At 36.9% G+C, this 27,393-nt stretch overlaps 5 protein-coding genes across 6 annotated transcripts; 1 reads left to right on the forward strand and 4 right to left on the reverse strand.

Annotated features, from left to right (window-relative positions):
- Positions 1-1,019: 1,019 nt before the first annotated feature.
- Positions 1,020-4,898, reverse strand: LOC132902027 (piggyBac transposable element-derived protein 3-like). The gene is made up of 3 exons (XM_060945608.1): positions 4,864-4,898; positions 2,564-4,370; positions 1,020-1,322 (listed from the first exon to the last, which is right to left on the reverse strand). Exons 1-3 carry the CDS (start codon positions 4,896-4,898, stop codon positions 1,020-1,022), a joined length of 2,145 nt encoding a protein of 714 aa, XP_060801591.1.
- Positions 4,899-5,370: 472 nt separating this feature from the next.
- Positions 5,371-6,714, forward strand: LOC106139405 (uncharacterized). The gene is made up of 2 exons (XM_013340841.2): positions 5,371-5,699; positions 6,468-6,714. Exons 1-2 carry the CDS (start codon positions 5,371-5,373, stop codon positions 6,712-6,714), a joined length of 576 nt encoding a protein of 191 aa, XP_013196295.1.
- Positions 5,792-9,758, reverse strand: LOC106139404 (uncharacterized). 2 transcript variants are annotated; one of them, XM_060945348.1, is made up of 3 exons: positions 9,396-9,758; positions 9,009-9,112; positions 5,792-6,432 (listed from the first exon to the last, which is right to left on the reverse strand). In XM_060945348.1, exons 1-3 carry the CDS (start codon positions 9,497-9,499, stop codon positions 5,792-5,794), a joined length of 849 nt encoding a protein of 282 aa, XP_060801331.1. In that variant the 5' UTR covers positions 9,500-9,758. The 2 variants fall into 2 exon arrangements, with proteins under 2 accessions (XP_060801331.1, XP_060801330.1); XM_060945347.1 differs by lacking the exon at positions 5,792-6,432 and having other exon boundaries at positions 7,056-9,112.
- Positions 9,759-12,395: 2,637 nt separating this feature from the next.
- On the reverse strand, positions 12,396-15,033 carry LOC106139389 (uncharacterized). The gene is made up of 2 exons (XM_013340825.2): positions 14,750-15,033; positions 12,396-13,505 (listed from the first exon to the last, which is right to left on the reverse strand). Exons 1-2 carry the CDS (start codon positions 15,031-15,033, stop codon positions 12,605-12,607), a joined length of 1,185 nt encoding a protein of 394 aa, XP_013196279.1. The 3' UTR covers positions 12,396-12,604.
- Positions 15,034-20,379: 5,346 nt separating this feature from the next.
- Positions 20,380-23,572, reverse strand: LOC106140011 (uncharacterized). The gene is made up of 3 exons (XM_060945609.1): positions 21,919-23,572; positions 21,543-21,821; positions 20,380-20,738 (listed from the first exon to the last, which is right to left on the reverse strand). The coding sequence occupies exons 1-3, from the start codon at positions 22,955-22,957 to the stop codon at positions 20,380-20,382; spliced, it is 1,677 nt and encodes a 558-aa protein (XP_060801592.1). The 5' UTR covers positions 22,958-23,572.
- Between the last annotated feature and the right edge of the window lie 3,821 nt (positions 23,573-27,393).

Here is a 27,393-nt window from a genome sequence, read left to right on the forward strand (position 1 = left end):
AAACTGTGCATGCTTGGCGTTAAACTAGGATGTGACCAGCCAACCAAACGTCAGGATGGCTGGTCAAAAAAAATATTTTATTTCTAGATATATATCGTATGTAGCAATTATTTATTAAATGTAGCAAATATAAGCAATTATGTAGCAATTTTTGGATCAACTCTCTTAGACCAAAGCCACAGACAACCAGCCATTCTGACGCACATTATCTTTTTGTAGTTGTTCATTTAAATTTTTACTTATTGTTTCTATACGGCGCATCACAGTATTTCGAGACAGCTGTAAACCATGAACCGCTTTTTTAATTTCGTTTTTATTTTTGAAATTTACGAACAACGAATCTGACACTTCTTCGAAGATTTCCTTGATATATCAAAACATAACAACGTGCTCAAAATCTTTTAAACAGGAATTCAAATATTTTTTTAGAAATGTAGCATGGGAAAATTTATAAAAGTAAGTTTGACAACTAATCTAATCCGACTCATCACAGTTGTGACAAATATAATACCGACTACCATTTGTACAGTCTACATGGGCCCAAAGGTTATACTTTCCTTGGCATTTAATCCATTTTTCGCCAGGCCTACATACTTTCAGAATATGGACCAAGGCACACCAACCAAAAATATTCTTCTTCATCTGATATTGATGGTGATTATTTCCTTTTCGTTGCTTTACCTTTTCTTTTTCCTTTCGGCTCATTGAGATTTTTTTTGATGCCCTTTGCCTTCAGTCGTTTTTTTTTTGCTTCATATTCTTGCCTGACTGCCTCTTTTTCAGGCGTGTCCGTGTGAATCGTAGACTTCTTGGTTCTAGGTACTCGCGTTTTTCTTTGGGAAGCTTTTGGAAAAGGCCGAATAATTTCAGGAGAAAAAACTGATGGTATGGCAGAAGTAGATGGTTGAACATTGCTAAAATTTTGGCTTGGTGTATTGTCTAATATAGAAGGTGAAAGTGGTGGACTTTTATTATTAGGTCCAAAATTCTCAGTAGCAAAATTTTCTTCTTGAATACAGTCAAGGTAGGCAATATTTACTAAAAAAAGGTACTATGGGAGCATCCTCTTGATTGTCAGGGATTGGTCTGCTTATTACAGGAGAAATATCTTCAGTGCCTGTTCTGCTGGTTGTATGAGATGGTTTTGCAGAAGCCTTATTTTCAGTGTTCGGATTTGGTCTAGTCCTTCCAGGTGACGGTACTGCAGGAATATTGTCTTCAGTATCAGGGTTTGGTCTGATGGTTACGAAAGAGGGTGCAAAGTCAATATCTCCGAACCGGTTGTATGGATAGATCCCAGGATCTATCCATACAACCGTAATCTGTTCGGAGATTTACATACATTCGCGTTTACATAAAACCAGGCTGTATGTTCGCCTGTGTAAGAGCCAGAGGCATAGCGATTTTGATGATACCTGGTATATCATATATTGTCTATGTGTATATCATACATTGTTGTTAAAACCGTGACATTTCCTTTGCCAGTGCCTTTTGTAGTTCTCGTAGCTGGAATGCCTTTACCACCAACAATTTTAGTTTTTGTAGGGTCTAAGCAGACAGAAGTTTCGTCTAAATTCCAAATCCTTTCAGGTTCATTTATGGCCAACGCAGTCAGTCTCTTTTTGTAACGTGAAGTACTCGTCGATGACGAAAGGATCTGTCATTCGCTTTCGAATTTATTCGACATTTCGTGGTTTTTTTATGGATAAGTTGTGTCGTTTACGAAACGCAATAAACCAATCAGCGCCTGGCCTATCATTTTTAAATAGTGTTTTAAGTTTGTTCGACTTCACGAACTGTGCGGTTATATCTAATATTTCGGTTCTAGATAAATCCCAACCATTTGTAACGAATAAACTCAAAAACTACTGGACCGATTTGAATGAAATTTGGCACAGAGATAGACTTAATCTTCAGGAGTAACATAGGCTTTTATCGCACTGCTGGGCATTGTTTGTAGTCCACGGCTACGAAATATGCCATCTATATTTCTCCAGACTTAATTTTATCTGTGAATGACTTTGATGCAGACTTTGGCAACATTGAAATAATAGTAGGTTGAAGTATTGCACCTGAAGTAAAAATAAATACATCAACAGGACTGCGCGTTTATTTATCATGCAGGCTGGCTCTGGCTGTAGTAAAAAATATCCTGAATACCGAAACTGATATATAATCCTTCACATCTGATAATTAAATAATGACAATAATAAAGGAATGTATACATTATCCTGAACATAGAACTTGGTTCTTTCTTACACTTTATTGGAAAATAATAAAAAAATATTAACCCATTACAGCATAAAGTATATTACAGTAAAAAAAACTAATATTTTGTAATATTTTGAGTATTTAGGATTATAAGAGAGCCCTTATAGTGACAAAACATAAAGTATAGCTATATTTATGATTTTGAGACCCGTCCGATATATCGGACGCTGTGCACAATGACCGCGTATGCTCTTTTCCTATAAAATGAAATAATTTGAATAAAAGACATGAATATTTTGACATATTTATTATTAAAAAGTAAAAAATAAGAAAAATAAGTTTAGATTGTTACATGGTACTCCATGAAGCATTTGGGATGGAGACCTACGTCGCACTTCAGGCATTGGAATTTGGCTTTGCCACCGCACTGATTGGCACATCGTCTTTCCGTCCCAATGGGTACGATCCAGTGATCTTTCCCGTCATACCTCGTGGACGACATGGGTTTAGATGGTTTCTGTCCCTGGTGAGGAGGAGTTCCATGTTTTATAAGTAGACTTCGAGCTATATATCTTCGGAAATGTAGCAAAGAATCAGTCTCCTTTTTGCAATCATTTTTTCTAGCCAGAAACCAACCATTGACTACTGATACATCAATGAAATAAGCAAAGATTGGCCACCACCATTTTCTAATGCGCATTCTCGTGCGCAAATTTGCAACAGCTTGATCGCATTTGTCCACCCCTCCCATGTTTTTATTGTAGCTGGCAATCACTGCAGGTTGGGGAATCGAGATCTTTGATTTTTTTTCATTGGACCAGCGAGTAGCAGATGTCAAGGCCCAGTTCTCAAAGTTGGTTGCCACCGTCACAACGTTGTTATCATTCCAACGACAAATAAACACGTCGTCGGACATTCTATAATCGTAATAGCCGCGATCTTCACGTTTGACCTGTTGGACATCCTTTAGAGGGCAATTTTCGATACGGTTAGCTCGTACTGTGCCAGTTGCGTAAAAACCTAATACTCGTAAATGTCTCAACAACGACAAAGAAGTGAAAAAGTTGTCGAAATATATTTTTACACCACTCTTTGATGGCAGCTTTCCTTGCTCAACTAAACTAAGGACTACATCCCCACCCAATCCGAAATCTTTTTTTTCTGTGGCTTTTCCCGTGTAGACGCTAAAAGCGACCATGTAGCCAGTACTGGCACATAATGCCCAGTTCTTGAAGCCAAATCTAATCGGCTTTCCCCTAATAAATTGTTTAGCATAGTGCTTTCCATAGTATGGAATCATGCTTTCATCTACGCTGTAATGCTCGTCTAGCCCATAGTGTTTTCGGAAAGACTCACTAAGGCTATCTAGTAATGGACGTAATTTATAAAGTCTGTCAGAAGAGTCGGATAGAAACGTGTTATCGTTGAAATGTAAATGTTGCAATATTGCTTCAAATCGATTGCATCTTATGCTATCAGATAGAATTTTTGGCACGTCATTTTCTTTAGAGAAATACAGTCTTTTACATGGCAATTTAGCATAGCCCGAAAGTAACATAGCGCCAAAAATTACATAAATTTCATCTTCCGTAACTAACAACGGTTTATTTTTCTGACCTGCATATAGATTTGTTTGATCTACGATGAGTTTCACCAAATCACTATGAAAAAAAAGTTTGAAATAATCTAAGGGGTCTTTGCAATTCTTACTTTCATCAGATGTAGGTCGTGTAATAAATTCTGGGCATGAAAAACTGGGCATATCTTTTTTCCATAATGACGTTCTCTTCAATTTACTTTTCTTTGGAGGAGAAATCCGCGTTCGGAGTGATGCCAGAGGTTGATTGTCTTCATCGTCGCTTTCTTCACTAGACGAACACACTTGAGGGTTCTCCGCATTTGAAAACACCATACCTGAAGATGATGACGGCATAACATCGCGGTTTCTTACTTGATAGCGTCGCAACTCACACTTACTATCGAGCAATGTGTGACCCAAGTGGTTTAGGTTGGCATCATGCTCATCATCAGACTTGTCGCTGTCCTCATCAGTGACCTGACCACTCTTCTCAATAGGAGGCTCAACAAAAATAACGTTCTGAGAGAAATCATCGTCATCTTCACATTCCAAAGCTGATATTATCTCATGCACCTTCAAGCTGAAAAAAGCAACCAAACACCATACTGTAGTTTCCCATGCATAGCGTCCGATATATCGGACCGCGACAAAGCGCAAACCATAGAAAGTAAAGTAACATGTTTTACACGGAATAAAATGAATCAATAGATAGACACACATTATATCAACATACACAATTACTTTTTTTACTTTATTAGCGTTTCTTTTGCAAATAAAACAAAATACATAATATGTGCCGTGTGGTTCCCGGCACCAATACAAAAAAGAATAGGATCACTCCATCTCTTTCCCATGGATGTCGTAAAAGGCGACTAAGGGATAGGCTGACAAAGTTGGGATTCTTTTTTAGGCGATGGGCTAGCAACCTGTCACTAGTTGAATCTCAATTCTATCATTAAGCCAAATAGCTGAACGTGGCCATTCAGTCTTTTCAAGACTGTTGGCTCTGTCTACCCTGCAAGGGATATAGACGTGACCATATGTATGTATGTATGTATGTACATAATATGTACCCTTTCCTCGAAACAGACCAGCCACGCGCCGCCATTTTCTAAAAAGACATATGGTGGTTGACATATGTCACTTAGTGACTACGAACTGTGTTGCCAGTGTAAAATTAATATTATACTTACGTTCACAAATAAAAATTCTACAATTTTTTTTAGATTATTATTAGTTATCACGGATTTAATGACGTCCAATATATCGGACGTTATGCTGTAATGGGTTAAAACATTAAAAAACACCAGTAAATCACTCCAACCTTTCACATTATTCTTATGTTTAAAAGATTCTGCATGGTTCTCGAAAACTCTTTTACCTCCACCACATTTCAAATCACACTTACCTGAATTACAATAAAAATAGTAAAGGCGGATTTATATTTGTCTGATGTGTCGTGACGTGTCGTGTTCTGACGTGATGGCTAGTTTTCACATTTATCTGTCGTGTTCTGACGCCCTCTGACGGTATTTTGAATCAATACAGCCGTAGCTCTAGGAAAGGCGACGCGTTTTAAAATGTTTTCCCACGAGTTGTCCGATTCTTCAGATTCTGATTCAGATTATGAAGAAGACATTCAATTTATGATAATGGCTTTATTAACAAAAGAAAGAAAGAGTAGAAGACATTGGATTCATCCCCTCAATAGAACAAGAGAAATTAATGGCGAGTTTCATTGTCTCTTTAAAGTGCTTGAAAACGATGACGAAAAATTTCATCAGTATTTCAGATTGTCGAAAGCACAGTTTGAACAAGTACATTCTTTAATTGAAGATGATGTAAAGAAAATACATACAAGATTTCGTAAGCCTATAGGAACAAGAGAAAGACTTGCAGTATGTTTAAGGTAAGCATTTATTTATTATTTTGTAGGTATCTCTTAAGTACAATATTTATGAGGCAAAAATAAAATCACATATCAGTAAAGTTTACAGTGCTCTAATATGATGAGATATTTACTTCGTCAGTGTTATGAAGTAAGATCGGTTGTGCCATTTGTGATGTGTGAGAAATAATCTGTTGAGGCACATTCATTTCTTCTAATCTTTGAAGGTTACGTATTTCGGCTTGTGATATAGCAGTGTGCAAATCTAACTTGATTTTTGTCTGATCTAGTTTAGGAAGTTTTTTAAGAGCTTTACTCATGCTCAAAAAAAACCAGTCTGTTTCATCCATGTCCTGCTGCTTGGAATGGTGCTTGTGGACTCTTAAATCATGTGAAGACTTCATTAAATCATATAGGTCCTGTAAGTTTGTTTTGTTGCGACTAGACCTTGTGCCATTTGATGACGTACCAGACTGTGGTGTTTCTGGACGGTAATCTGTTTGAGGACTTTCAGGTTCTGGTGAGTCTTCAATCAGATTTAATGATTCGAAACATTCTGGTGAGTCTGGAGGCGCCATAAGATTTGTTTTTGATGGTCTTGATTTTTTAAATGGCTGTAAAAAACTCATTTGTTCTTCATATTTCCACGGCGTAACAAGAACGGCGGCTTGCCCACTTTTTTTATTTTTACGACGCTTTAATGCGTTAATGTAGGCATTTCGTAATTTATCCCAGTCATCTTTGCATTTATTCGCTGAAACAATAAATTATGCGTTTTTATATTTACAGATTTTTGGCAACTGGCAACTCTTTTCGGTCCTTGGGGTTCAATTATCGCATGGGATTCGCCACAGTAAAGATAATAGTCGAAGAAGTATGTAACGCAATTTGGAAAGAATTAGCCCCTATTGTAATGCCTCAACCTACAGAACAAATGTGGAGAGAAATTGCAAAAGGATTCGAAAATATATGGCATTTTCCGAACTGTATTGGAGCAATGGATGGAAAACACGTAACTATAATATGTGTCGTCTAGAATCAAAGACCGCTAAATCCAAGAAGCTATTTTTTTCAAAAATCTACTTTTTTGCTCAGTACTTGTTACTTTGGTAATTTTCTGGTGTTAATTTGGAATAAAATAAGTAAAACTGATTGTCATAACTAACTATTTTAGTTTTTGTTTATATTATAGAAATTTAAATTAATTTGTGTTTTTAAATAAAGGATGTGGCGGATATTGATATTGAGTTACGGATCTGGCGGTTTTTGATACATACTGTGATGGATGTGGCGGATATTGGTACTCAAGACCCATTAGTTTCAATGACTATACAGGTTGTTCTTAAAAGTAATAAAACATACATACATACATACATACATACCGTCACGTCTATATCCCTTGCGGGGTAGACAGAGCCAACAGTCTTGAAAAGACTGAATGGCCACGTTCAGCTATTTGGCTTAACGATAGAATTGAGATTCAACTAGTGACAGGTTGCTAGCCCATCGCCTAAAAAAGAATCCCAAGTTTGTAAGCCTATCCCTTAGTCGCCTTTTACGACATCCATGGGAAAGAGATGGAGTGGTCCTATTCTTTTTTGTATTGGTGCCGGGAACCACACGGCACTAATAAAACATTGTAAATTTAATATGTAACGCGAGTAACTTTATTAAAAACAGTAGGAAATAGTTGTATTATTATAAATTTTGATCATTGAACCAAAAACAATTATATAAAATTTTCATTTTCTTCTAAAGGAACACATTGCAGATCCTCACATTCTTCAAAATTTTCATTGGTCTCTTCAATATCCTTGTAGTATTTTAAAAAGTCTAAAGTCCTCCAGTCTTCACCATAATGTTTGTTTAGAAGGTTAGTGACATCTTTTATTTTGCTTAGCTTCACTTTATTACCTTTTCGTATTATGGCAGGCTCAATTTCGGAGCATCTCTTTCCTCTTTTAGTCACATATTTTGGTTTATTAAATTCATTCCGATAATTTTCTTCTCCTTGAATGCTCACATTCTGTCGTCCCTTACTAATTATAAATCGTTTAGATGGGTTAAATTTGAAATGCCAACTTCCCGGGGGTTTTATGGTTTTTGAGACTTCATCCTTCCAATTGTAAACTTCAACTTCTTCTCCTAAATGGTAAACAGTCGCATGTTTTTTGAAAACATTTACATAATCTTGTGGATTACATATTATGGACTGTTTTTTGGTTTCTTTTTCGATCTTCGCAAATATTCTGTCTGGTGGTAAAAAGCTATGGCCAACCATTGGAAAAACTATTTCAATCTGCTTTACTTGCGGTGGCGCATGTGAAGAGAGCCATTTGGTGCACATACCTACAAGAGTGGTGTTTTTGTTTTGGCCACCGCAACCATCAGCAAATAGTTTTAATTTTGTTTTAATTTCAGGAATATCCAGAGTAGTCAATTTATGAAATACTGCACTCGCTATTTCGTTAGAAAATTTTGAATGCTCATTTTCGCACCAGTGATAGGAATGCACGTTATTCGTTGTTAACGGGGATTTTGAAGTTCCAACCACTATGGTAAAGTTATACATATTAAATTGTCGGCTAAAATAAGCTGCTTGATCAGGCAATTTCGGCAGAGCGCTGTTCTTGTGACAGTCAAATGATAGCAAAATAGTATCTCCAGGCTCAGTTTTCAGCAGATTGTAAAATGCCTTGGCTTTTAAAGTATGTACTTGTTTCTCTGTTTGAAGTCGTTGTTTATCTTGGCTTGTAGAGGCGCATTCAATTTTTCTTGTCAACTCAGAGCACCGAGAACATGTATCCTTCAAGGGTGAACCAAAACCAATGTTATACTTTCTATTAAAAATGTTTCTAAAATAAGACTTTACTTGCAAGTGATTTGTATCTTGATATAATTTCCACATTTTTTTTATATTCAATTCTGGAGGTAAATACAGTCTTACCGATGATTTAGCTCTACAATAGTGTGGTTCAGCTGCTTGGAAGGACTCAATAAATTCTTGCACATTTCTTTGTTTATCTCCGTAAAGTGCTATTTTGTGACTGCCACCACGATTTTCTTTGGCGATACTGCCTCCATCTTTAAAAGATCTTTGAATAACCCCCATTACTCTATCTTTTCCTAATGTAAGTATTTCTAAAAATGCATTTTTGCACACTCTCACATTTTTGTGAGGGTTTTTTATAGTTACGTAGTATTCAACGCTCAAATTTTTTGGGCCTCTAGATTGATCTACCAGTCTTGTTCTCACACATTTGTTGAAACGACAGTGTTGTAATATAAAATTGTCTTGATCTATTTTACTTTTTAATTTGAAAAACTTACGGTGCATACGAGCTATGTCTTGCATTTTTAATGTAGAACAGGTAAATGTTTTATTATTTTTGTGGTGGCATTTTGGAGCACTTGGAAAGCGTTTTGAAGAATATCTGAAATTAATAAAAAAAATTTTTTTTCAAACAGTTAAACCTTTTTGTATGAAGACAGACAGACTGACATTGCGAAACTATATGGGTTATTTTTTACTACTGAACTAAACCTTTTTGTATGGAGACAGACAGACTGACATTGCGAAACTATATGGGTTAATTTTGTAATACCTACTGAATCGGAACGGAACACCGACTTTTACTGGTCCCTAAGTAGGGACGTAAAAGACACCTCTGTAAACAAACCTCCTGTATACTAAAATCAGACAAAAGTGTTACTCACAGTTCTCTTCGTTTTTTCTCCTTTTTCCAGTTTTCTTTGTTAACGCCTCGCTTCCTTGCATGCTCAGGAGCAACAGGTTCAATTCTTATTGTTAAATCAGCCATTGTTTGTTTTATAATTAAATAAACAAAGCACAAAATTACAGAACAAATGCTTTGTCAGCCATTGTGAACCGCAATACGCCATGACAGTTTTTTCTCCAAATGCAGTGTTCTGATTGGTCAATGCGGATGTGGCGGCGACTAATAATGAGTGGTGATGGATGTAGCGGAGTTTAGAACGAAACGCAATTTAAAGACTCAAATTGCTCGGGATGTAGCGGGGTTGAGACAAGAATAGTTTATTGGATTTGTTTGAAATTAAAAACCGATTCCATAGAGATCAAATAGAGGAAAGTAACCAAATATGGGCTACCATTTTGTATTTGCCTCAAAAATAAAAAACTATTAAAAAATTAACCATTTATTGTGGTCAAAATAATCACACATACATTTTTAAAGAGCTAAGTAACAATCATATGTTCTTAATATTATTATATATTATTATCTTGAGCATTAAACAAAATATCAAAATAGATTCTAAATATGGAACAGGTACTTAAATATGGGCTACTAATAGAAACTTAATATGTCTTCTACGAAAATAACAATTATAAATATTTACCTTATAAGAGATCAAATTACTTTGGTAGATGGAAGAAATCACACAATTTACTTACAAAAATCACATATCCAAGTGTCAAACTCTGGCCCAGCACAGTCATTATGTGCCCAGAGCTGACACATTAAACATCTTACCCACAGTTCTCCTGCCTCGTTTTCGGAAAAAATTTCCTGACTGCTGCATCGGCAGTATCAGGAGCCTCTCTTCCTATAGGGGCATCTGGTTCACTATCTGAATCAAATTGGACATATTCTTCACTTACACTTTCTTCCTTGGTCTTGGCTTTCTTATTTCCTAAACTTCTTTTCTTTTGCTTGGGTTTCTTATCTTTTGTTTTATTTTCTTTTTCAATTTTCTTCCTATTTGTTGCAATAAGGTCATTTTTATATGGAGACAAAGTTATGACCGAAGCCACAGCAGCCCATATTTAGGACCATAGTAATAGCCCATATTCGGAATTCTTAACTAAAATAAATTTGATCTTGTTCTTTACAAATCATATATAGCAAGCAATTAATCGATCGAAAATCATAAAATTAAACTTATATTTTGCAATAAAACACATGGTTACAGTATTTAGACCTAATTTTCTTTGATTAAACAACACATTGATACGTACCTCAGAAAACTTTTCGACAGCAGCAACACAAAAACAGCTGACAATGGCGACAGCTCGCGCGCGATTGACGAGAGTGAGTGAGTGCGATGTAAAAGCGAATGAATGCGATGGACGATCGTCGTTTGTTGTGTCATTCGACTGTAGGTTTTCGAGAATTGTTACTAGCCCATATTAAAGCACTAGCCCACATTTAGTTACTTTCCTCTACTTATTTTTTTAAAAAGTGGATGTGACGGCAATTGATTCTAGACGACACATATGTCCTATAAATGCAGGCTCAAACTTTTACAATTATAAAAATGAGCATTCTATTGTACTGCTTGCGCTGGTTGACGCTCATTACAGATTTGTTACGATAGATGTAGGAGCATATGGTCGCAATAGTGATGGTGGCATATACCAAGAGTCGTTAATGGGAAAAATGTTTGAAAATAGTCAGTTAAACTTGCCACCAAATAAACCATTGCATCAAAATACAGAACCTTTACCCCACGTTATTGTGGCAGATGCAGCATTCCCCTTAAAAACGTTTTGTTGAAACCGTACAGTAAAGCTAAATTAGTCAACAATACTCCAAATAAAATATTTAATTATCGTTTGTCTCGTGCTCGCCGCACTGTAGAAAATGCATTTGGAATATTACGAGCAAGATTCAGAGTATTTCAAGGACCTTTACAAGTACAACCAAATATGGTGGACAAGATCGTACTCGCTGCTTGCTGCCTCCATAACCTTTTAACCCAAAATACACCGTAAAGAGAAGAAATGTTTATAGGTGAAGGCGAAATTTGCGACGGTAACGGCTTAACAAACATTGGACCATTAAATAGAAATCCTACTCAGGAAGCTATTCATGTTCGCGAGGCATTTAAAAATTATTTTGTAAGTCCAGAAGGACAAGTTCCATGGCAAATGCAAAGTATACACAATACACAAGGTAGATCTATAAATAATTAAATAAAGCAGTGAAGATTACTTACGGGGTTGTTTTAATTTTTCTCCTATCTCCTCCCAAACAGCTGTCCTAATAGTTTGATCTTTATATTGTTTACACTTTATATCATAAATTACATCATATTGTCGTACTAATTCAATTAACTCGTCCATATTTGAAAGTGAACCAACGAATATGCAGGACTATGAGCGATGACGCGTCACAACACAGAACTGGCGCTTGTACATATGTCTGACGTGTCGTGACGTCGCCGTTCCCCCGCCCCTCCGCTCTGATTCAACCGCGATCGTATCTGATGCGACACGACACAAGCCATCACAACACAACACGCATTACTAGTATGAACGTTACCATACTAACACCCCTTTCACACCCCTTTCACACGGCAGTCCAGTTTTTTACAGGATCCCGTTTTCTACAGGATCCCGTTTGATGGCGAATGTGTTTATATGCTAGCGTTCACACGAGCATCCCGCATGCGGGATCCTGCAAAAAACCGATCCGGTCGAATTGTGCCATTCGGTTTTGTCACTAGAAACTGGATCCGTAGTCCAGTAAAAAGCGGGATCCCGTTTAATCACACATATATTTCAATAGCAATCTTCACACGGCTTCCAGCATGCGGTTTTTTGCTGGACACTGTTTTTAGCGGGATAGTGGAGTGGTGGCAGCCCCCGCCCCGCGCCCGCCGCGTCACCCGCACATGTGTAGCGCTCGCGCATTGCTCTTTTGCGCGGCGCCGAGATTGCTGTGTTTCGTCGAAAAATGTCGCAAACAAATATTGATCCCGAACTTCTTATTACACTAATTGAAATTAGGCCTATATTATGGGATAAAACGCTGGAAAATTATAAAGATAACAACTTGCGAACTGCAGCATGGCGCGAAGTTTGCATTGTTTTGAGAGAAGACTTTCAAGAACTTGAGGAAAAAGAAAGACAAAGCTATGGTAAGTTTTTATATTTATTTCGTTTATCCTTGTATTGCTTCGTCTTGCCAAGGTACAGCTCCCACTTCAGAAACAAAATAATTTGTGAACTCTGTTCGTATTGTGTTAGCACAGCGTCCACCTCGTGTATTTGGCTCATTACGTACGTTTTCCAAAGATATCGTTGAATCGTTGCTGTCAATGTTCGCATATGAACTTTCATTATGCATGATATAGTTATGAAGCACGGCGCAAGTTTTAACTATCGAGATAGCTGTACTGGTGCTTACGTCCAATGGACGATGAAATATTCGCCATTTATTTGCCAATATTCCAAACGCGCACTCCACATAACGTCTGGCTCTTGTTAATCGATAGTTAAATATCCTTTTATTTTTATCTAAATGAGTTCCTCCATAGGGTCTCAACAGATTATAATGCAAACCAAATGCTTCATCACCCACTATCACAAATGGAACACGTGATTCCAAACCTGTAAAGAGAGGACGAGCTTCTGGTAAATCTAAACTGCCATCATTTAATCTTTTCCAGAAAGTAGATTCTTTGAATATAGAGGAGTCGCATTCTTTGCCATAAGAGCCTACGCTGATATAGGTGAATCTATAATTCGAATCCACTACCGCTAGCAATACAATGGAAAAAAAATTCTTGTAATTCATGTACATAGAACCGCTGTGACTTGGTTTCTTCATTCTTATGTGCTTCCCATCAACTGCACCAATGCAGTGAGGAAAGTTAGCTTTATTATAAAATGCGTCAGCAATTTGTTCCCACTCATATTTTGTGTCGGGCAATTTCATAAACTCCTGATGCAAATTATTCCATATGACGTTTGTTACTTCTACTATTATTGAGTTGATTGTTGAGACTCCCACTCGATATGCGTAATGCAAATCCATGTACGAACACCCAGATGCCAAGTACCTGCAAATTAAAAACATATATAGTGTTATTATAATAAAGTTAAACACATATTTAAAAAAATCACTATGTACGTTTTTTAAACATTGTGTTAAAAACGTCAGTTAAACTTTTTTGTAATAACCCTGTAATATTTTTTAACATTACGTACAACTAAATTTCCAGCAGAGGTATTCTGTTATTTTTTGGGATCGAACTCGCTTCGAATAGATAATGCTATTGGTCGAGCGAGAGAACTTTATTTATTTTTAAATACAAAATACAAATTTTCAACCAATATCGTTAGTTATTTGCATATATTTATAATTTATTATTATATATTAAAATGTTAATAATTATGAGATATTTTAATATATCACAATAAAATATAAATGTATTATTGAAATTTGAAAAAATAGCAGAATACCTAATACTGGAGCTGTTGAAGGTTCTTTCTCCGCCCTTATTTATAATTTATGTTTTCTTTTTCAGCTAAAATGGTCGTTAAAAAATGGAATCAGATAAGAGACAGCTGGAAGAGGAGTTAAAATGCGAAAAAGAAAATAAATAAATCTGGATCTGCTGCAGTTAATACCAAAAAATACTGTTATCACGACCAGTTGTTGTTTTTAAAAAAAAATATGGATCCGGCTGAAACACAAGACAGTGGCGGTAACAAAGCTGCAGATATTGAAGAGGGTGATACGGAAAATCCTATCCAAAATGAAGAAAGTGAAAATGAACCTATTATCGGAAGTCCAGGACAAGAAAATCCTGCAGGTGGTGCTAAACGACTTAAGAGAAGTGTACTACCAAGGCAGAGACTTTCTGTAATGGATCAAAAAATGGCGAGTTTCATTGATCACCAGATGAAAAGTCAGCCGAATACGCAGAATGAAGATCGTAACTTGTCATTTTTTAAAAGTTTACTTCCTACACTAGCTTCACTCAACGATGATCAAATATTACAATTTCAAGCAGGTGTTATAAGTTTGTTGCAAAATATAAAAAGCCGCAATTTTAACCAATGGTCCTCTCAACAACCATCTACTTTTAACAACTCTTATCAATCAGCAGGTTATTTCACACCGCATTACAGCGTTCAGTCATCGCCATCTGCACAATCAGTTGAATCGCAGAGCTCTGATTTTCCGGATTTCACTAATATTTAATTAATATTAACGATCATCTTGTGAAAATATCATACATACATAACTTATTGTGTTTGGTAATAAATATTAAACTTTAAATATGTATTTCATTCTTACCTTAAACATATTGCTAACTTTTCTTCAGGTGTGATGCTTTTTCTCATATTTGTATCATGTTTTTTTAAATCTTCATTCACCCTTTTTAAAAGATCGTCAAATGTGGTCATACTCATTCTAAAATAATTGAAAAATTTTGACTCATCTCTTCTCAAATCGCTCATAAGATTCCGAAAAATACCCAAATTCGAGCGTTGTGTCAGAATAGGATGAACCCAGAATCTTCTATTTCGCTGCCGACGCCGATAATACCAATAGAAAATTAGGAAAGTATTTACGTCCATTTCACCTGATAACCGGCGTAGGAATGGTAAAAAAACAGGATGCAACCGTGTTCATACGGCAGTCTAGTTTTGCGGAACCAGCTTTTTACTGAATCCTGCAAAACTGAACTGCCATGTGAACACAGCGTCCAGTTTAGCAGGATACCGTAAAAAGCCGATCCTGCAAAACTGGACTGCCGTGTGAAAGGGGTGTCAATGTATGAAACCGATACCGTTCTGACGCGTCACGTCACGACACGTCAGATAAGTATAAACCCGCCTTAATCCCCATTGTTGCTTTTTTAACCCAATCTGAATACTACTTTTGGTCCTTTTCCCACAAGTGTGAATTTTTGTTTGCAGCTCTGATGAACTATCCTATGCACGTACTTTTCTTGCATAGGTACCTAAATAAACAAACCCGGATACAAAGATGCTAGATATGTTCACTTGTTCATTTAGTCAATAATATTTTATCGATGGATGAGTGACTTAAGATTGTTTATTTCCAATCACAGTTGTAACTATCAAGTTTAATACGTCTGTGATTTGGTTCTACATCGGGAATCCTAACTATCCAACAATATTTTATCTATCACCTATGTCATTCTGATAAAAAGTGTTTGGAAATCAAATATAATTATTACCCTATGAAACAAATTATAGCTAAACCGCTGGACCGTTTGTGATGAAATTTGGTGTGGATGTAGTTAAATACCCGAGTTTAAATTAAGGTTACTTTTTTTGTAAATAAATCAATTCCCCAAAGGGCTGCAATAGTGGGTGAAGTTAAAAAATAAAATAAAACTGATCACTTCGAATTCAGATAATAATGAAGTTAATAATTGCTGAGAGTCCGTGGATGTGGTAGATAGGACTCATACGTTCTTTGGATAAAGTCATAAGCTTTTGGAGAATACAAATGCAGGGTTAGAGCCAACTTTCTGATTTCTTCGGAGTACTGTTTTGGCAATGGCAATCCTTTACATTTTAAAATCTGCCTCTCTTAAAAATCCTTTGATTCCACATTTATAAAATTCTTTTGCTTCAACTCAATTATTATATTTTTAAAGGTGTCAAGTTTCATCTTTTGTTGACGGACCACTTCATTTAAACATTTAATTTTCTTTTTCTGTTTCTCCACTTTTTCTACTAATCTTTTTAATTTTTGGAGTGCTGAATACTGGAACATTAGGAAAATTTTAATTATTGATGAGAGTACTCATGATTATAAACATTTATAACAGCATGAAATACATACTAATCAAATTAAAATAAATTAAATTCTGAAAAAAATGACAAACCAAAATTATTTCATCACAAACTGCTCATACCAATTCAAGATCATCTCGTGGATGTGGATTACTCGAGCATGATGGTTGATCAATAGTGCTTGATGGTTGATCAGTGGTTCTTATTATGTCCATTAATGCAAATTGGCATGGATAGTCTGCCTGAAAGGGAAAAAAATTGTCCATATAACATTTGACATGATTACAAGTAATAATAGGTAGGTAATACAGAAACATGGGCTTAAGTGTTTGGTAAATTGTGAATCTATAAGTATTTTTTTTATAACTTAAAAGTTTTTATTGAAAACCAATAGCCACCCAGGCTTTGACCACGGTAGACACATAACATAAGTTACTTGGGGATAACGCAGCTTTCTAGCATTATAAGAATTTTTATAATTGGACCCGTAGTTTTGGAGCTTATTCATGTAAAAACAATCATATCGTCGATTTAATTATCAGATTTCGTAACTCCGTTAGGAATAAATTTACAGGAGCAGGTAAAAACCAATTATTTCAATAATTAATTGTTATTTTTTAACGTGCACGTGAATTTTGAACTAAAATCGAACAAGGAATTGATTTTTTTTTTCTGGTTATTTTTCATTTAGTAACAGTGAATATCTAAGAAAATGGACTTATGAACTTTTCTACGTGATTTTATTTGGAGTTACGAGATGTAAAATGAAGTAAGCATTTTTTATCTTTGAATATTTTAAAATGATATTGGAATTACGCGGTATTACCACAAACTAAATAGTTCTTCGATAGGTATAATGAAAAAAGCCAGATAAAACTTAAGTATTATTTATTTAATGCAAATAGAATGTCTGTTATACAGATATAAAACACAGTTTCTAATCTTAAATCGAGTAGCTTAACTTATAAGGCATAATCAGTCTCAAAATTAGGTTTTAAAAGTCTTAGGAACAAAATACGTTTCTTAACTATCTATTAAATTTATCAAAAACAAAACACAGTTGTGAACTATGTTCACGTAAGTACTTATATAGACCTTTCGCTGCAAAGTGTAGTAGCTGCGATGCTGTGCTGCGAGAGGAAATGGGAAGCAGTGGTTTCCTTCTGCGAGTACGTCATCTTGGAGAAGGAGGCCGCTGAGAGGGCGCGTGAACACGATCCGAACGCGCCTCTACACCGTCGTGGTCGGGAGGCAGAAGGCGTGCACTTTATCGTGCGTGCCTACTGCCTCACTAGGGTCACTTCCCGACCCTGGGATGAAAAGGGCGGCCAGCAACTTACTGGTCGCCCATTACAGCAAGATTCCCGGTACAGAAGCGCCGGGCAGCCAGAGGGTATCGTGGTGAAATGCCTGCGATCCCATGATACCCTCAAAATGGCAAGAAGGGCGAACGGAGGGGTTTTAGTGGGCAGGCTAGTATACTACGTGCCAGGAGTCCCACACTCTCCCGGGTAAGCAGCGGTCCCGCAGCAAACCCGGGGGGTTGTCCGTAAAAAGGATTTCACTTTCGATAAAAAAAAAAGTACTTATATAATTAGTTAACCACTTATCATACGTATTGTTAACATTAAGGTTTTTATGGCAAAATCAGTCTCAACGCTTTAATGCGATTTTTAAGGAACAAACAATCATTATTTTAATTATTAGTATACCAAAGAAACTAGTTAGCAAACATAACATTAATCAAATAAAAGAAAATATCAAAAACCGTTTTAAAAATGAAGTAAATCATCATAAAATTTGTGGTAAACTTTTTCCATTGAAGTTTTCAGTTCCTGGAGATCCATGTATTTGTCTTTTGTAATTTGCAATCTTGCGGAGTACAGCGGAGGTATATCATTCCATGGCACGATGCATATTTTTTTAATCCTGATAGGAAGCTCTTCCTAAACAGTACTCAAGTGTCTTAACTTGTAAACAATCTTTCCTTCGGAATACTTCAGAGCTCTCAGATTTGTGACCACGGAATCACCAGACTTTTTCCCCGTACTTATAGACTTGTACAAAGTCAGGGTATTACCAATGTTTTTGAAAAAATGATGATAAAGATACTCAACTTCATAAGGACTTTTCTTGCAGGCTGTTTTGGCCAAATATGCATAATCTGCTGGAACATTTATCTTTTTGTGCCTCATTGCTCTTTCTATGACGGAATGCATACTGTCGCACTCCATCTGGGTATGTCCTTTTTCAAGAAACTTTTGAACGACAGTGATCTTGTGCTGCATGCTAAAGTTGAGCCAATTCGTTATTGGCCAGTACAACATTTCTGTTTTGATATGTACAACCATCACTGTATAAAATCAGTTCCTGCCCATCAGACATGGGGTGGGCTGGCGTTCCTCAGGGCAGCTGCCTGAGCCCGGCCTGCTACGCTGCGTACACCGACGACATCCCGGTCGCCGATGGAGCCAAGCTGGCTCTATACGCCGACGACGCGGCGTACTTCGCGAAATCCATAAACGCGAAGCACGCCGCCAAGAAACTCCAAAAGGCACTTGACGCCCTGCCAGATTGGCTCCAGAAGTGGAGACTGTCGGTGAACGTGGCGAAAACGCAGGCCATTATCTCCGGGTACGCCGCCCCACCGCCGCCGCTGAAGCTCTTCGGGAAGGACGTGGCGTGGCAGCCACACGTCACCTACCTCGGGGTCAAGATCGACCGTGGACTTCGCCTGAAGACCCACGTCGATTCAGTGGTGCAAACTGTGAAGATGGCCAGGGGAAGACTGCGTCCAGTCCTCTCCTCCAGCCTCCCGCTGAAGACGAAGCTCGGGATCTACAAGACCTACGTTAGATCCCGCCTCACGTACGCAGCCCCGGCGTGGTACGCCTATGTTGCGGAGACAAACAGGCGACGTCTCCGTGCTCAAGAGAACCAATGTCTCCGCGACATCGTCGGGGCCCCACGGTACGTGAGGAACGCGACGATCCAGCGGGACCTCAAATGGGAGGGCCTGGACGCGTTCATCTCGCGTCTGGCCGGCGATATGTTCGGCAGGGCGGACAGGTCGGCGCACCCGCACCTTGTGGGTATCGCGCCACTCCACGCTCGCCCGCCGGACCGAAGACACTGGCCATCGCCGAGAGAAGCCATCTTCACAGCGAACACCACTGCAGGCGCCGCACCCGCGGCGCCCGTTGACCCCGCAGGAAGAGGAAGACCTCATTAGTGGCCGCCACGGCCACGCTCGTGACCTGCCTGCCGTTGCAGGCAGCGTAGACATCCGCTGAAGAGGGCCACAATCCCTGAACAGCTACCCCACATTTCCGCCTAACGGCGGAAATGCAGGAAGACCCACGACGAGACATGGGGTGTTGATTTATGAACTTTCCCAGTGCAGTTACAATTATAGTAGAAAATGCATTACTTGAAAGTTTTCCTTCACATTCATTCCAGATGTAAAAATATCCTTTGTTTCGTTTAACGTCATACAGAGTAAAATTGTGTACAATAAGTTTTTTTTTGTAGTACAGGGAAGAAACATTTGATTGCGGGCTCACAGACTGTAAATCCATGGTATACACTTCGTTATTCGAGGAAATGTCTTTTGTCAATTCATCGCGAGCTTCTTTTTTCATATCTTGATGTATCTTGTAGTCGGATTCTGTAATATTTTTCGTTTTAAACGACTGACTGGTTTCGCACAGGTCTTTTTTTGGTCGAAACTGCGATAAGTTTAGCTCATCAAAAATATTACGAAAAGTGGCGATGCTTAAAGGTTCAGCATTTTTTTGAGGGCAGAAGTCGTTTGTATAAGCCTTGTATAACTGGGATTTTGATGTCCGTAGTGGTTCTAAATATATGTAGTTTTGAAGAATCCTTGCGACAATAGTGTGATTCCAGTTTGGGTAGGGAATCGAAAAATCCTCGTAACTGTTTCTGCGGCTCCGCCTTGACATTATTTTTTGGTATATTTTTCGGTGTGCCATCATCGCATATAATCCATTTTTTGATAACCAATTCGCCAACACTCAAACTGTTTAGAAACATTCTTTTGCACACCCGACATCTGTTCCCTTTGCTATCCGAGAGATATAATTCCACAGAATTTTCTCATCTTGATGATGTTCCAGCAGATCTCTTTCTTTGTTTTTATTTACAAATAGACAACATTTTGATGAAAACTTTCTTTTCTTTCCACGTCATATTCCAAAAATCTTTGAAGCATTTTTGTCGCCCTTCTTCTGGTATTTCTTTACACTGTAACTTTGTATTACCTCTTGAACTTAGCTTACAGTTGCATGTGTCTTTAATCTTTCTCTCATTCTTGATCTGAACGAAACGCCATTTATCGTCAACTTTTTTCTTGCCCAAATATGGTTGACCTTTCTCCCTCTGATCTTTATTTTTATTAACGCTCCAATCCCGAGGACGACTCTTTTTGTTTCTTTTCTTTTCAGTTGTTGTCATAATTTTTTCGGGAGAATCATGTTGGTGACTTAATGTAGTGCCTGATGAACAGGTAGCCTTTTCAGAAAAATTCAGGTAATTCTCAATTGTCTCAGCATTTACTGAAATATCGTCGCTAAGAGACTAAGGAACAGATGATGTTAGGTATATTCTCTAAATCCACATTCTCCGTCACTGCAAGAACAGCTCTCGCCGCTGGTGGCAGATAACGTTGCCACAGGTAACCTATCACAAACTAGATTTGTTTTTCTTCGATTTTTATTTGTTCGAAAACGGTACAACGAAGTTTTAAATGCCAAATGGGTTCTTTACCATATTTTCTGTTTATATAAATCCAATAAATATATTTTTCGTCTTCAAAAAAAAAACTATCTACCGAAAATCAAAGTATGTAATTTTTATTTGAAAATTTATTTGGTAACAAGAATTTTATTTTCTAGAAGTATTAATGATAGAAATAACTTCTTCCAAATTATTATTCACACAGATTTTCAATAACTTCTATTTTATTAACAGTAATTTCGTACATGCAGGATTAATATATTATAATAAATGACACTTATTTAAGTAACAATAATATAAGTAACAATAACTTTATTTTCTAGAAGTGTTAACAATAGAGGTAACTTCTTCTAAATTATTATTTATACAGATTTTAAATAACTTCAATTTAATTAACAGTAATTGTGTAAATGCAGAATTAATATATAACAATATTCAAATTATTTTTGAAATTTCTTTCAAGTATTTTATTTCATTAAGATTTTCTTTAATTTCTATTATTTTTTTCAATTTTTCATCTTTAATGATATACTTTCTTCTTTTTTTTTCAGGCGGTGATCCGCATAACATCTTTTCTATCTCTGATTCCTTTATTATTGTCTCTTTTATAAGTTCTTTTATAAGTTCTTTTATAAGGTGATAAAATCCGGGAGATTTTTTATCTATTATTTGGTTAATGTGATGATGCCAAGCTTCCGCTGAATTTTGAGTTCGTGGCAATTTTAATGTATTTATCAACTCGCAGCTCCAAAATTCCGGAATATATCTTGCGGGGGCACTGCAAGTGCCACTAACATAATTTTCTTCAAACCAATGGGCTAAAGAAATAATATCATCGTCGTCTGAAAAAAAAAAACAATAGTAAAAATTAAAACTTGCCATGTTATATGTATAGCAAAGTATAAAAATGAGACGTAAAAAATGTAGTTATATATTTACCTTTATAACTGACGAGTAATTTATTAAAATATATAGGAATCTCGTTCGGAGGCAAAAAACTCAGTGCCAAAAGACATTTTACATCTGTTTTAAACTTTATATCACTTGCATATCTTTGTGTTAAACCCCTTTGTTGAACTTGCCGATATAATATTTGCCCGAGATGAAAGTGGCAGCCATGTAGTATCACATTCTCAAAATTAGATTTTAAACTTTGGATTGCCGCCTTTTCGAAGTCCAAAATACATATTTTTGGATGAAATTCTAAATCATTTTCCACTCCGTATTCTTGTAATAATTCAAATATCATGTCGTATGTTTTCTTATCTTTGTTTGTGCATAAACAATACAGTAAAGGGAACGTTTTTGTTTTATTTCCTGTTACTGATAAATTACCATGTATGGTGTATAATTGTTGAAATATGTGTGGCACAATCTTAAATGTACCATCAAGGACCCAAAAATCTGCTTGTTGCAATAATTGCATCATGTTTTTCGTTGACAGTAACAAAATTCGCTTATTATTATTGTAAATCCGATCTTTGATGACAAAACATTGACCATTTATTTGCATTTCACTTTCATCTATTTCAAATAAAATATCAGTGGGCTCTTTCTTTTTTGGGACCTTTGATCTAGCTCTATACATCACCTGCTTAAGAGCTGATTGACTAGGTAAATGATCTAGAAATTCTGGAGTGCAATCACTTTGATTATTTTGCAAAATTTGGCATACCTTTAATCCGGTTCTTGCATCCTCTTTCAATTTTTGCCTAAAATCCGAGATTTCTTTATCAAGTGGATTTGGCTCATGATTGTGCTTATTACTGCATTTTAAAACATTATGTATCATATCATTTGCACTATTTACTTCTGTAACTAATGTTGCACAACATTTATAAATGTAGTGTTTTCGTGAATCACAGCACCAGTAAAATTTAGTATTGTTCACTTTGTTTTTATAATAACTGAATCCTTCATAATGTAATTTTAATCCACCTCTATTGGATTTATACACTTTTGCTAAATTATCAGACATTTTAATAATAATGATAAACAACAATATGTGTATGAGATGTTTAGACAGACAATGATGTTTATTATCTAACTACCGTAAAAATAATTAATAATATTAATTTTACAGCAACACAACAAAAAATGTTTTTGCTCCATTTATTTTACCAGGCTAAATGTTTTACTTTAGAAGATTAACACTATGTATTTAAACATTACGTTTTTGGATTACTCTATATCACATTTGAATCTTGTGACAGAGCGCTATAGGTAGGTTTAGGTTGCGGCGGGGTGGCCCTTGGGCCTTGGGGGTAACCTATCACAAACTAGATTTGATTTTCAATAACTTCTATTTTATTAGGACCCTAAAGGCCGAAGTAAAGTGAACCTGTAGAGTTATAAAAATAATAAGTGTTAGCGAAAAACAGCGCCGTAATTTTTTGAATGATTCATTAAATATAATATAAATATATATGTCACAGTCAAAACTCTTAACCAGTCAAAAGTACTATTGACTAGCACTTAACCAGTCAAAAGTACTATTGACTAGCAAAATCAGTTAAAAGTACTTTTGACCGTTGCTGCATGAAGCAGGTACGCGCTCTTACTAACAAATAAGTAGTCGTATTCTTTTCGGACATTGTTCTCAGACGCGACATGCATGTGATGAATTTCAACCAGATGGAATAAGATATTTCGGTCAAATGAAAATATTGAAAATAAAAAAAATTACGAAACGTTTTTGGTATTTTCAAATTCGTAACTAAAGAATTCTAGTTTGTGATAGGTAACCGTTGCCACAATATACGAAGGGTTTCGTCAGGAATCTTACCCCTAGCGAGATCGCGCATGCGGCGCAATAGCTGGGAAGGCTTTTGTTCCTCAAGCTCCATTTCCCCGATCAATTTTTGTATCTTCCTGTTTTCTGACTCCTCGTAAATTTGTAGTAATCTGGCCTTCAGACTTTCGAATTTGTTATTTTTTGGTGGATCGATAAGTAAATCGGATACTTGTTGAATGGCATCCTTAGTCAATTTCGATACGACGATATTAAATTTAGAATCATCTCCCATTTTCTGTGGTGCGCCTCCGTTCGAATAAACCAAACCCTCGGTTGATCTGTCCAAAAATCCGGAATTTTATTGGTTAGGCTAATTGCAGACAATCCATATCCTAATTTTTGTGTGTGTTGTAGTGATACCGGAATTTTAACAGGCTGGTCAACTTGAGGTGGCACTTGCGGGTTCATTTTTCACAATAAATTTTGAGTCTGAAATCACTACTACACTTTTGTTCACTTTTTCGCGGGTCACCAGTGTCGGGAGGGTCTGGTGGGGCTTAGAGAGAAACGAATAACTTCACTGATTGAGATTTATTGCCAAAAGAATAATTGAATTTGTACAATACATATATGCGCGTTACCGATTAAGACCACGAGACGACTGGGAACGGAGAGGATTCGATCGCCAGTCGCTCTACATAAAAATGCAATTCAGCTAACAGTCTTGAAAAGACTAAGGCTTTCAATCCCGCAGCCTGAATTCAATCTCGGTATTTGTGGGACTACAAATTTTAAATCCCGCGGGATCTCGGTATTTGCGGGATCCCGCATCCACTAACTCCGCATTTATTTAAATATTGTTATAAGTATGAGATCAATCAAATTACACCGTTTATTCTTCACAAATACAGCAACAAATACTGAAAAAACATGAAATCTATCTTCTTCATAAAATACACCAAAAAAATAAAATATCAACTAAAAAAACAAATTTCGAATTAAAATAAAAGTTGGTTTATTTATTTAGTTTGTCAGCTAAAGCTTTTAATTGAAAATGTTTGCGAAGGAAACACAACATATCTAAACTGTCATTTGCCAAACTGCTGCGTATTTTAGAAGCAATATAGCCAGCAGCAGAAAATGCCCTTTCGGCTTCCACTCTTGTCGGCGGTATTCCTTTTAAGGCTTTATATGTAAATGTAAGATATTTTCCCATTGACCCCCCAGATTCATAGAGTGTCATTTCTTTTTTTATAATGGACTCAAGTGTATTAGCTCGAGATAGTGACGGGCAAAGTACATTACATGCTGACGATATAGTTAACTCTAACTCCTGTTGCAATGTAAGATCATGATCAGAACACCACGACGGCGGAATCTCTACATTGTCGTTTCTTACTTGATCAGCCTCTTCATAATCATTGCTCTCAGATGAATTTAAAAGGCTTAAGTTGCGAATTGCGAAGTAGTGAATTTGCGCTGTTTTGAATTGGAAAATGGTCCGTGATCTTCATTTGCTTTGACATCGGATTAGACTGTGATTCTGGAGATAACACATGGGAGGATGAACTGGTACTAACACTTGATGACGACGCTGCATTTTCGAGCCTTTTTTTGCTTAAATCCTCTAAATGATGCTTAGATTTTAAATGTACTTGTAATCCTTTGGTTGATCTAGCGGTGGTTTTAAGTATAATATTGCACAGTTTACATTTTGCCGTTAATCCATCATTAGATTTGAGGAAATGCTCCCAAACATAAGAACTACCAGAAAAGTCACTATATTGAACTGCACTAGACATTTTTATGTTTAATTATACTATTATTATATCAATCAACATCACGAAAATACGAAACAGTTAATAACTTGAGCTATTAAGAATATTTCACGCAGATGAACCTATTTGTTTTTGTTTACATTGAAACTGATTGACAAATGACACTAGCTCGTTCACATCTCTCCCCGCCACGACCCCAGCCGCGCGACGCCAGCGCCAAGTTCCTTTGCCAGTGTGTTACCTACCTACCCGCCGACCGACAGTCACCGAGCGATCGCGCTCGCGAGAGGTCGTATGCACATTTTTTTTCAGTCCCGCAAATCTCGCGGATCCCGCACCCGTAATCCCGCATCTCGCGGGAGTGGAAAAGGACGCGGGATCCGCAATACCGAGATCTCGGTATATCGAGATTGGAATCCCTGAAAAGACTGAATGGCCACGTTCAGCTATTTGGCTTAATGATAGAATTAAGATTCAAAGAGTGACAGGTTGCTAGCCCATCGCCTAGAAAAGAATCCCAAGTTTGTAAGCCTATCACTTAGTCGCCTTTTACGACATCCATGGGAAAGAGATGGAGTGGTCCTATTCTTTTATGTATTGGTGCCGGGAACCACACGGCATATAGAGAATATTACAATTTTCTAAAGCACACAACAAAGAAGATTAAAAGTAATAGGTTTTTAACCCTTAAATTGGCAGAACCTTTTACATTAGAATTTTTGAGTTTTTCTTAATTATGTATCTATTTAGGGATAAATAAAGACAAAATGTATGAAAAAGAAATAAATTTATTTTATCTTCACAGGTTTTTTATATGTCATTTATAAGTGACATTGCCAACTAGTCTATAAAACTGAGCACAGTATGTATGTCACATGAAACGGACATTGCCAGTTTGGGTATATACGAGGTCTGGCTATTAAATAACGAGACTGCTTATGAAAAAGAGTTTTATTTTAAAAATTATTCTACAATCGAATGCTCCCCTTCAATATACTCCTCTTCCCTCGCCACACACCATTCCATTCGTTTTTTCCATTGGTCAAAGCAAAGCTGGAAGTCTTCTTTTGTAAGAGCATTTAGGAGCTCCGCCGATTTTCGCTTCACCTCTTCCATCGACTCGAACCGGGTTCCTTTTAAGGCAGACTTGATCTTCGGAAATAGGAAAAAGTCACAGGGTGCTAAATCAGGCGAGTACGGCGCGTGTTCGAGCACTGGAGTGCCTCTGGCGGCTAAATAACGCTTCACAGACAGCGCGTTATGGGCAGGTGCGTTGTCCTGGTGCAATACCAACTTCGCACAGACTTTCTTCATGTTCAAGTCATCATGTAAAATTTTTCTGACAGTTTCTTTATTGGAGTTTACAGTCTCAGCAATCATCCGAATGCTCATACGACAATCTCCGCGCACAATTTCATTTATTTTGGTCACTGTTTGCGGAGTTGAAACAGAGACAGGTCGACCTGGACGTTGGTCATCTTCGGTGCTCTCTCGGCCTTCAGAAAACCTTTTATACCATTCGAAAACACGCGCACGAGATTGAGAATTCTCACCATAGGCCTCTTTCAACAACTTATAGCACTCAGTCGGAGTTTTTTTTTAATTTAACGAGAAATTTCACATTGATCCGTTGCTCGTGTTTTTCGGCACACATCGTTACCGGCACGAGAAAAAAACACGTTCATTTCTAACCTCTACACAAAAAATACTACTACAGCGACAAAAATGTGTTTTCATACTGGAATAGTAGACACTTCCAGCTATCCAATGCTGCATTCGTTTTCCACCCTACCCCTCTAGGACGCCTTCGGCACGCGCAGTCTCGTTATTTAATAGCCAGACCTCGTATGAAAAAATACAAAGAGATATAAAAGTAAATAGAAAAACCTTAGGCTTATAACT

This window comes from Amyelois transitella, chromosome 8, assembly GCF_032362555.1.
Source record: "Amyelois transitella isolate CPQ chromosome 8, ilAmyTran1.1, whole genome shotgun sequence".
Lineage (NCBI taxonomy): Eukaryota > Metazoa > Arthropoda > Insecta > Lepidoptera > Pyralidae > Amyelois > Amyelois transitella.

What these genes read in the sequence shown, in the direction of transcription:
- LOC132902027 (XM_060945608.1), bottom strand. Translation starts at nt 4,898, where the DNA reads ATGGCGGCGCGTGGCTGGTCTGTTTCGAGGAAAGG. An exon ending in TGGTCTGTTTCGAGGAAAGG is followed by an intron (nt 4,371 to 4,863) that starts GTACATATTATG and finishes TGCTTTTTTCAG; the next exon opens with CTTGAAGGTGCATGAGATAA. An exon ending in AATGCTTCATGGAGTACCAT is followed by an intron (nt 1,323 to 2,563) that starts GTAACAATCTAA and finishes ATCTCCGAACAG; the next exon opens with ATTACGGTTGTATGGATAGA.
- LOC106139404 (XM_060945347.1), bottom strand. Translation starts at nt 9,499, where the DNA reads ATGGCTGATTTAACAATAAGAATTGAACCTGTTGCTCCTGAGCATGCA. An exon ending in GAGAAAAAACGAAGAGAACT is followed by an intron (nt 9,113 to 9,395) that starts GTGAGTAACACT and finishes TATTAATTTCAG; the next exon opens with ATATTCTTCAAAACGCTTTC.
- LOC106139405 (XM_013340841.2), top strand. Translation starts at nt 5,371, where the DNA reads ATGTTTTCCCACGAGTTGTCCGATTCTTCAGATTCTGATTCAGATTAT. An exon ending in AGACTTGCAGTATGTTTAAG is followed by an intron (nt 5,700 to 6,467) that starts GTAAGCATTTAT and finishes TTATATTTACAG; the next exon opens with ATTTTTGGCAACTGGCAACT.
- LOC106139389 (XM_013340825.2), bottom strand. Translation starts at nt 15,033, where the DNA reads ATGGACGTAAATACTTTCCTAATTTTCTATTGGTATTATCGGCGTCGG. An exon ending in AAGTTAGCAATATGTTTAAG is followed by an intron (nt 13,506 to 14,749) that starts GTAAGAATGAAA and finishes TTTAATTTGCAG; the next exon opens with GTACTTGGCATCTGGGTGTT.
- LOC106140011 (XM_060945609.1), bottom strand. Translation starts at nt 22,957, where the DNA reads ATGTCTGATAATTTAGCAAAAGTGTATAAATCCAATAGAGGTGGATTA. An exon ending in ATTACTCGTCAGTTATAAAG is followed by an intron (nt 21,822 to 21,918) that starts GTAAATATATAA and finishes TTTTTTTTTCAG; the next exon opens with ACGACGATGATATTATTTCT. An exon ending in AGAGATAGAAAAGATGTTAT is followed by an intron (nt 20,739 to 21,542) that starts GCGGATCACCGC and finishes CCTGTTCATCAG; the next exon opens with GCACTACATTAAGTCACCAA.